This window comes from Aptenodytes forsteri, unplaced genomic scaffold, assembly GCF_000699145.1.
Source record: "Aptenodytes forsteri isolate BGI_AS27 unplaced genomic scaffold, ASM69914v1 Scaffold563, whole genome shotgun sequence".
Lineage (NCBI taxonomy): Eukaryota > Metazoa > Chordata > Aves > Sphenisciformes > Spheniscidae > Aptenodytes > Aptenodytes forsteri.
The window spans coordinates 388,325-398,138 of NW_008795318.1; the positions used below are offsets into that span (position 1 = coordinate 388,325).

General features: G+C 41.3%; 1 protein-coding gene across 1 annotated transcript; it reads left to right on the forward strand.

The window, feature by feature from the left end:
* The first annotated feature begins 468 nt into the window (after positions 1 to 468).
* Positions 469 to 8,927, forward strand: HN1 (hematological and neurological expressed 1). Its single transcript, XM_019472182.1, has 4 exons — positions 469 to 628; positions 1,460 to 1,557; positions 3,517 to 3,544; positions 7,970 to 8,927. The coding sequence occupies exons 1-4, from the start codon at positions 553 to 555 to the stop codon at positions 8,110 to 8,112; spliced, it is 345 nt and encodes a 114-aa protein (XP_019327727.1). The 5' UTR covers positions 469 to 552; the 3' UTR covers positions 8,113 to 8,927.
* Positions 8,928 to 9,814: the final 887 nt, after the last annotated feature.

The following is a 9,814-nucleotide window of genomic DNA, read 5'->3' on the forward strand; positions in this document are numbered from 1 at the left end:
CTCGCCCGTTATCAGGGGGGAGTTATCAGGACTGCTGGTAAGTGATGGAGAGTGGCTTTTTTAGCTCCTCCCCCCTCCCCCCCCCCCCCCCCCCGGCTTTTAAATTGTCTCAGAGTGAAGACTGGTAGCCGCAGCTCTTGTTGACACCTAGTAAAGCGAGGGCACAAGTAGAGTGCATTTTATTTTTGTAAGTGTTGCTAAAGAGCAAGAGTAGTGGAGATACAGTGCCTGGATTGAATGCTGGCAGGCAGCTTACCTTTATAGTTCAAGTTATGCGCTGAAGACTTAACAGTCTGTGTCATTTAGTAAAAGCCAATGCATAATACAGTCATTTTGCGTAGTTTCTGTTTGGACAGAATTTAGCTTGTATGACTGCCCATTACAAGAGCCAACAATGATCTTTTGGCTTATTAGTCTTGTTTTATATGTTGGAGTGCAGCTTAGTAATGGTACACGCAAGGTTGTAAAGCTGACTCTCTCTCCAGAGTGCTGCGTCCTCCTGGTGGTGGGTCCAACTTTTCCTTGGGTTTTGACGAACCAAAAGAACAACCCATGCGAAGGAACAAAATGGCATCCAGCATCTTCGGAACTCCTGAAGAAAACCCACCTTCCTGGGCTAAATCATCAGGTAAGAAAGTAGTGCTTTGTTTCCAGATCTGCTAACATGCATTAATTCATTTTTTGTATCAGCCTGGAGCTGCCGGTGGCTCGGTGTGGAAACCAGAGTTCGCTTCCTACTTGATAGTTTAGGGCTATAAATGATGTCTACTTGCATGGGATTTTTTTATTTCTCATTTTGAGTTGCTTCCAGAGGGTTTTTTTTTTTTTTTTTCTTTGTTTCCAGATCTGCTAACATGCATTAATTCATTTTTTGTATCAGCCTGAAGCTGCCGGTGGCTCGGTGTGGAAACCAGAGTTCGCTTCCTACTTGATAGTTTAGGGCTATAAATGATGTCTACTTGCATGGGATTTTTTTATTTCTCATTTTGAGTTGCTTCCAGAGGGGTTTTTTTTTTTTTTTTAATGCAAGTCTTGGGCATAGATGTTGCAAGCAGCGAATTGTATTTTGGATGCAGTTTCTCCAAGTTAAATCACAGTAAGGTGAACTTGTCTCTTAGTATTTGGAGTAGCACTGATTTGATTAATCAAAGGAAGTTTAGCTTTGCGTTGTACTCACAGCTGGGATTAGGCTTCCATTTTGGCAAAGCACTTCCAGTATGGATGGCCTTGGGACCCTAGTTTTCATCTGTTTAAATGGCACCCTCGACTGCATGAGATGCTGTTGTAAGACAGTAATTTGTGAGACAGTATCTAAAGGACCAGGACATCTTAGAATGGTAAAGCTTTAATTTAAAAACAAACAAAAACCACCCAAACCCCAAAAACCCCTGACTATTTATGATCCGCTTTCCCAGTAAGTTTATCTTGCAACCTGATTAGAATCAATCTCTGCTTGTAGGGACTAAGCCAGGTGAAATCAGAGAAGACTGTGAATCATCTGGACCACAAAGAAGAAACTCAACTGATGCAAACTGTGGAGACTTTGTAGATCCCAAGGTCAGTACATTAACTACAAAGAGCCTGATAATGGGACAGTTCACGCTCTGTGTGTGATGGTTTTATCACTGATGCTCACACTGTTGGAAGCATTGTAGGACTTGAATCTGTTCTTTTCCTGAAGGTTCTCTATTCCACCTGGATAGTCTTACAGTATGTTGATGAAGGGCTGGATTTTTCTAAAAGGACTACTTTCTAGAGCTCTTAACTCTTCTTATTGATGAGACAGTAATGAAGTGGTGTGAAATCTAGCCTCAGCCGTGTGTGTGTGTGTGTGTGTGTAATTGTGTGTTTTAAACAGATTTTACAAATAGTTACCCACAACAAACTGTGTGGATCTGTTGACTGACAAAGGATTTGGTTTTACATCCCAACAAGTACTTACCTCAGTAGCCTGAATGCTTGTTTTATTTCTGTTACTGTCTTTAATAATACCATCAGGTGTGTTACTTTCTATATAAACTGTCTACTTGGTAGCAATAGAGAGCATGATTTGTAGTGTTAACGTGGGGTTTGCTTGGTGTAGGATTCCATTTAATGGGAAAACCAGGATGAAGAGTAACAATTCCTCTGAACTTAGAAAAACAGGAATCTAGGGTAGACTGCACTTCCAAAAAAAAAAATTCTAGAGGGGAAAAAAAGAAACCTTGTTCTTTAAAGCGAGAGCTTTAGGTTTTTCTGAAAAGAACTGGGTAGGTAAATTGTTGATCTCAAATGTTGTGGCAGATACCTTTTGCATCATGGGTTATAAACAGCAAGTTTTATTTTGATAATTGGCATTGATCATCACTTTAACCCATTTTTGTTAATAGGCGCTTTGAGCCATGAAATTGTTCTTTGTTGCAGAAAATGTCTTGCTCCAATTTAGCAAATATAAGTGAGATCAAATTTATAGCTGCTACCACAGAAAACAAAAATAAACTGTTTAGTCTAATTCTATTTTCTCCTTAATTGTATTAAATACTATGGTTCTCAGCTTTGCAAACAGATTCTTCCAATGCGGAATACTTTTAATTTTATGCAGTAGTTCCAGCTACAAACAACAGAAGCTGGAGCTAATGTACTGTAGCCCAGTCTGAGACTTAAGGCAATATATTTGCCTGAGTGTCTGTGCATTTATATCCTGATGACTGCAGTTTCACTATGTAATTAACAATGTTAAATCTGTGAAAGTTGATAAAACCTCATGCCATTGAGGAGCCTTGGATGCTGCTGGAAGACTTTCTGTATCTTTGTGTCAAGTTGCAGCTTGTGAACAGATTCAGTATGAAAAGAATGTTTAACTGTTTAGTGAAGGAAACTTTATCAGTAGTGTTGCAAAAAACTGATCTGTATTTCATAAATGAAGTCAAGTATCCTGGATAGAACAAATGCTCTTGGCCTTGCTAACAGATAAATGTTTGATGCGGGAAAGAGTCGCTTAATAGAAAGGAGGGGAAACTGAACTATTGCTAATTGCTTACAGTATAACTTTCTTGTCGCTACTGCTCGGCAGTTACAATGTTCTGGTTACTGTCAGTGCTGCCTCATGAAGGATGCTGTTTATAATAAAGTGCTCTTGCCCACCCGCATCCTTCACAGTGTGGGAATAATAAGTATGCCACATGTTACAGGTCATCAGAATTCCTTCAGTAGTATCTATTTAAACTTCTTTTAAAAGGATGTTAGGTAAATAAATAGCTGATGAAATTAATCACTCTGTAAGACTCAGTGCTTACAAACCCATAATATTAATCTGCAGAAATATATATGCAGAACCCACCATGCCACTCTGATATCTGTCCCTAAGAGCCAGTTGCTGGTCTAAAAGCGCTTCATTGGGTCTGTCACTCAAAGTGTTGCTAGGTAGAGCGGTGTGCCTGACCTCTGTGGTCATAATGTGGAGTGTTGAGTACCCTCTCGATGGAGGGGGAAATACATTGTGAAATGTGAGATATAATGTGTTTCTCTCTCTTCTAGGGAGGAGATGGTGGTGGTGAAACTTCTGGTGAGTAACTCCTTCAGACTCTTCTAGTAAAAGCCTTTTGCAGTTAGGCACTTTTGAAATAGAAGATATAGGATATATAAATGGTCATGTATTAGGAGAGAGACAGCTTGGGGCTGCCCCCTTGAATCCATTGAATCAATAAAGTGACCTGACTACTTCAGTGGAAGTGTGGATATGGAATGAAATGGCAGAGTGCCTGTTAGTCATCAGGTTAAAAATGAGAACAGTCCTGTTCATTTATTTTGCCAGCAGCAGTTGGTGTCAAGATTTGTTTAAGTACTAGAAGGCAAGGTGGATACCATCTTGCAAAGAGTTCAGTGATTGAAAGACTATACTGCTGTTTATAGTAGCTTAATGGATTTTAGTTTAGCAATTTACTTCTTTCCTATTGTCTTCTCATACAGCAAACAGTACATTCACAGAAATAATCAAAACCAGCTACTGCCTCTGCAAGTGTCTGCATTAACTAGCTTTTAAATTCCTGTTGCTTTTTAAATGCTGATTTTTGCCAAGGAAGTTCATATGCATACTGCAAATTTCATGTAAACAGAGGCATTTCCCCTAGCAGCATGCACGTTAACCTTGAAGTGTTTTTTCTAGCTCTGAGGCTGGAAATCTCTCCTTTGTAAGATTCACCTTAAGAATAGCTTACTTCCTGATGAGAGGAATGCGTATGCTGACCAGGTACTTTCTAGGTGCTACTTTCAACACCTAGGGGTTGTGGGAGATCATTAAAGCCATTAGCAGTTCCATGTCCTGAAAAGACCTGCTGGGATGGTGGGAGTTTTTCCAGAATGTTTTTAACTACATCTAAGTGGTATCTGTTCCCAAAATAAGTCTCTGCTTCTTTAGCAGGCTGCTTCTAATCAAACTACACAGGCTTCTTTAGTATTTCTTTCCCATGTCTGTCTGATCTTAATGGGCACTGTAGGCATTCAGGGTTTATGCCTCAAGTAGGAGGATGTGGTCTGATAACAGACTAAACTCATCTAAGGGCTCTGCTGCTTCTCCTGGTGTTTGTTTAAACCAGCTCACCGTGGGGTCAGGTGAGAGCCTGCAAGCAGTGGTGAAGCAAGAAGAGATGGGATGGGAGGAAGCAGAAATAGGGCTGCCTGGGTTAGCAACAGCTGACTGAAACTTTGAGTACAAAATTATATTCCTGACTCTTAGAACAAGTTCCCATTTTCACAGATGTCATATTCGTTGACTTTTGCTTTGTTTCTGGTAGGTGACAGTGAAGGAAGTTCTTATCAAGTACCAAGTAAATGTATGGTGGGAGGTGGCTTTTAAAAAAAGAAAAGTGTTACTGGAAAGTAACTAGGGTTGTTTACTGTTGTGGCCATGACTAAAAATTAAGTTTTTTAAGATGGTCAAGATGAAGTAAAGATGACAGGCAAAGGTTTGAATGTTAAACTTCCAATGATGGTACTTAGGAAGGAGTAGAAAGTTAATGCTTCCTGGATGTGGTTTCTGTGGCAGATACCTGAGAATTTTAATGAATTGTTAAATTAATTTCTAGTGTTGATAGCTTTGGGTATTGTAGCTTAATGGAGCAGAGTCTTGTTGAGCTAGCTGTGTCACTCCACCACTTGATATTCCTGCTGTGTGAGATGGCAGACGTGAGCTGGTGAACATCCCACCTGTTGCACATGTGATTTTGTACTTGATGTTGTAGAGCTGTCTCTGGGGTTTGAAAGGGGCTGAATGAATACACCTCCAAATAAAAGCTGTCTGCTTACGAGTTCACAGCATAACTAGATTCTTAATAGGTTTCCATCATTAAAAAATGTTTGTTCTTCTGAATTTGGAAATTATGTTCTGTATGTAACTGAGTATAAAACCCCAAGTAGGTGTCAGGTGGGATACGCGTATTTATTTAATCATGTCTGTCTAGGGGAAGAAAACTTGTTCCTTTTGCAGCAGTGTTCTTGCTTACTGTTTGGAAGCTGTAGTTCCCTTCGGTGCATCAAAGTTTCCAATGGCTTGCAGTATACTCGGTAGAAAGCTGTTTCAGAGATTATACCCTTTCTGATAAGGGAAGAACTTTAACATTTGATGTGATCCTGTTGCATTTACCACTTTATTAGGTTAGCAAACTTATTTATACCTTGATTATGTGGGAAGTACTGATGTGCGTATCAGCTGTCTACATGAGCCTCTAAATGCTATAGAAACTTCCTCAAAGTCTCCTGTGATAGTAGTTCTTGTTTCTTTTGTGATTCAGTTAGCACTGTGTACTTAATGAATGTGACTAGCTAAGGAGAAGGAAACAACACTCAATTGACTGTCACCAATGATGACTGACTTTACATGATACACAGGAAGGTGGAGCCTGGCATTTGGTGGACAGATCATCATCCTGAGTACTGCACAGCAGTTGGACTGTCTGCTGAAGGCACAGACAATGGAGCATTTAGCGCTGTACGAACATCGGGCATGGCTGCTTGCTGAGTAAGCAGGCGGTGGTACACATGAGCTACAGAAGCTTCAAGCTTAGAACTTTGTATTAACTGTTTTGTTCAGATGTGCCTGTGGGTTAATGAATACAGCAGAGAATCTCTATTGTAGATTATTTCTGACTGCATGGAGACTATACTAAGCTGCTGGAGTTCTTTGATATTATTATAAGCATGGATACAGGGGGTTCAGTGAACTGAGTGGGTTTTCAGTGTTTCTGATAAAATTCTGCATCAAAGGTTATTAAAAACAAAACAAAAAAACCACCCCAAAGTCAAAAAAACCAAAACAACCCCAAACCCACAAAAAACTGAGTTGCCACAGGATTTGAGGAAAGCTGCTCCTGTGGATAGGAAGGTGGCTAAAGAATAGGAGGCAAAGGGTAGGGCTTAGTGATTGCTTTTCAGGTTAGAAAAATGAGCCATGGGAAGTGATGCTGGGACTAGTTTTACTCAGTGCCTTCATCTGTGACCTGGAAAAGGTAATGAACAGTGACATCTCCAATTTTGTTGGTAATATTAGCTCTTTCAAGTAGCCAAATGTGCTGATGGTGAGAAAATCTAACTGTCAGAAGGACTCAACTTAAACAAGGTAGGCAGGTAAAAAGGTGGCAGAATAATCTTTATATAAGTAAGTCTAAAGTAATGCATGTGGGGGGGGGGAGAACCCCAACACCTAATCCATGCCAGTCTTGTGTTCAGCTCTGCGCAGCAGTTAACTCCCAGGATCTGCCCTGAGTCTTATTACTGGAAGTTCTCTGAAATGTTTGGAGGTGCCAGCAAAATGTTGAATATCATCAGGGAGAGAATGGGAAACAAGACATTGTTTTGGCTCTATAAACAATGATATGCCCACATCTTGAATCATGTATACAGTCCTTGAAATGTAAAGGCCAGAAGGTTGCAGTGGAGGTGAACAAGGGGCAGAGGAAGGTAATGGGAAAGGTAAGAGGTACAGCAGCTGCCTTATGAGGAGAGACTAAAATGGCTGTACCTCTTCAGTGTGAAGAGAAGGCTGGGGGAGAGGGAACACTATCAAGATTTACTAAATCATGAAGGTGGAGGTTAAGGTGAATGTGCAGCTGTTCCCCGGATCCTCCAAAGCAAGAACTAGCGATCATTAGATGAAACTAAGAGGTCTGTTAAAAAAACCAGATGAAGTACATCTTCACAGAGGTGGTGGTGAAGCTCCACTCCACTCGCCCCACCAAGTGTCAGAGGGCTACTTGGTGCTGATTTGGGCCTTTGGCTCATAATTGTGTTAATCTATAACAATGTGAGGTGCTAATATACTTGTTGTGCTCATGAATTAATTGTCAGTGAAGCAGGTACATTAGTTATTTGCTACAGTATCTGAAGTGCTTCCTGTGAAGAATTCCTTCTGTGTCCTGTCTTCACTTGCGGTTGTTCACAAGTATTTAAACTAGATGAAACTATCATGTGCTTTCCAGGGAATGTATGATCAGAGCCTACCCATGCATGGCTAGTCCCTAGTCTGTTCTGTGTGAAGCCTCAGAAGTGTGTCAGATCCTTTTCCCCCTAGTTACGAAATTGGGAATGTAGTTTGAATCTGAGCTCTTGCTTACAAGTACTGGTGCTTCTGTGACTTGGTTTCCAGCACCTGCTCAGACTTGAGATACAATTGTCATAGTCATATGCTGACTAATAATATGTACAAGACTTAAGCTGCTTGTCATTAAAAAAAAAAAAAAAATATTGCTGGGGTCCTCTAATAGCAGCTGAGTGAATGTGGCTCTTGAATGCCTGAAACTGAACTGTAAGGCACCAGAGTTCATCTGAAAAACACTTCAGAGGGCTGAAGTCTGTCCTGCTGGCAGGTCACAGCAGCACTCTGAGTGTGTCTGTAAGCCTGGAGAGAACTTACAGGAGCTGATCTTCTGTATAAGCCAGCGAAACATCTGGCTTTCATCATCCACATCAAACACTTTAAAAGCTTCTTTTCTTCTAGAAAACACTGAGGCTGATGTAGAAGCTGCCCCAGGTCAGAATGAAGAGAAATCCCTGCCTGCTGCACCTGTTCCTAGCCCAGTAGCACCAGCACCGTCCAGGAGAAATCCACCCGGTGGCAAGTCCAGCCTAGTCCTCGGTTAAACCTTTCCCTTCCTGACTGTTTCGAACTCGTGTCTGTTTCTTTCCCCCATGCTTGTGAACTGCACAACTTGAGCCTGACTGTACATCTCAAATTTCTTTAATTAAAAAGAAGCACTTTATGTACTCCATCTTTTTTTTTGAGATCAAGGGTTTTTTTCCACTTCTGTCCTGTGTTTCCCCCAGATCTACTGGAAGTGACATGAGTGTTTTCTAGTAATAGACTTGAGGGAAAGCTTTATGAAGTATAGTGATGTAATTCAAAGGAGAGTAGATTGGTTCTAAGTGTGCTTAGAGGGTTTTTGTACTGAGATTTTTTAGAACCCCTTAGCTTTACAAGGGTCTAGAATCCTGGTTAAACAGGCCAGCAAACAATCAGCAAGAGCAGTCCCTCCACATGTGGGATTTGGGGATCTAAAAGGCTTCATTGACTGCATGTGGTAAATGCCTTGAGCCCTGCTGTGCCATATAAATCATAAAGTGGTTAGTGTACACCATGCTGCCTTTAAAAAAAATAAATCAAAAAATCTTGATACTGGACTACTACGAAGCAGGGTATGTGCCAAACAGAGGGCTGATGACCAGAGCCGCCTGGCCTAATGCTAGGAGGGGATTTATTCAGACTTTATTCAGTAAAGGTGGAGTGGATCATATAAATAAAAATTACGGGGCATTTTTTTTACAACTGACTCAATGCTGTGCATGATCATGCTGGTGCTTGACCATGAGGTGAAAATCTCATCCTTTAAAGTGTGTGTTGTAATTTCACAAAGCTGGACTGTTGCTTAAAAGTAAATAATATAGAAATTTTGAAGCAGCGTTTCCTGTGTGGGTTTTATTTCATGGGTTTGGTTTTGCTTTGTTCTCAGTTGTCCTTGTCTCAGCCAACCTGCCCTACTCTGTTAGAGGTGGAACGCAGCAGAAGAGTTGAGTTCTTACACCTGGCTTGAGGGCACCATCGTGTGCCATCTTCCCCTGAAGAAAGTGTCCGACTTACCTCTTTGTTTTTATCTAAGAGATCAGAGAAGCATGGAATATGGCTTGATATATATAATGTTTTATCCAAAATACTTTTTTCTCTCAAGAAAATAGAGGAAAGTTTATTCTCACAAAAAAAGAAATTAGACCCTAACAACTTATTCTCCTCACAAAAAAAGAAATTAGACCCTAACAAGGAAGGGGGGGTGGAAGGGAGATGAAACTGTGAAGTTCCCTGCTGTTGTGGGCAGGGGCTCTGCTGCATGATGACCCAAAGCAGTGGATTTGTACAGAATTAGTGTGTCTGCTGGAGAGAGCGTGCCTTTTCCACCCTCCTCCCGGAAGAACCAGTGCCTAAAAATACCCTGGCTTTCCAAATCAGTTTTGGAGAAGCCCTAGCCCTAGGGCTATAAAACTGGATTTGCTCTAATGTGCGCCTCCTCTCCTACACCTGGGGGTGGTGTTCCTTTTAGCTGATATAAAATGTGGTACGGCTACCTGGTGCGTGTAGACCATGCCTACCTGTTTGCTGGCCTAGGAGGAGGAAAGTCATCAAATTATATTTCCTTTGCAAGCCTCACAACTAGTGGAACTTGTTAATACTCCTTCACAGTTGCTGAGCCTTCGGCCAAGCGAAGCTGCCTTTTCCATCTGCCCTTCTCTTTGCCTTGGTTGGAGCACGGCAGCCGCAGCCACCGTTCACGGCAAAGGCGCCGAGAAGCGTGAA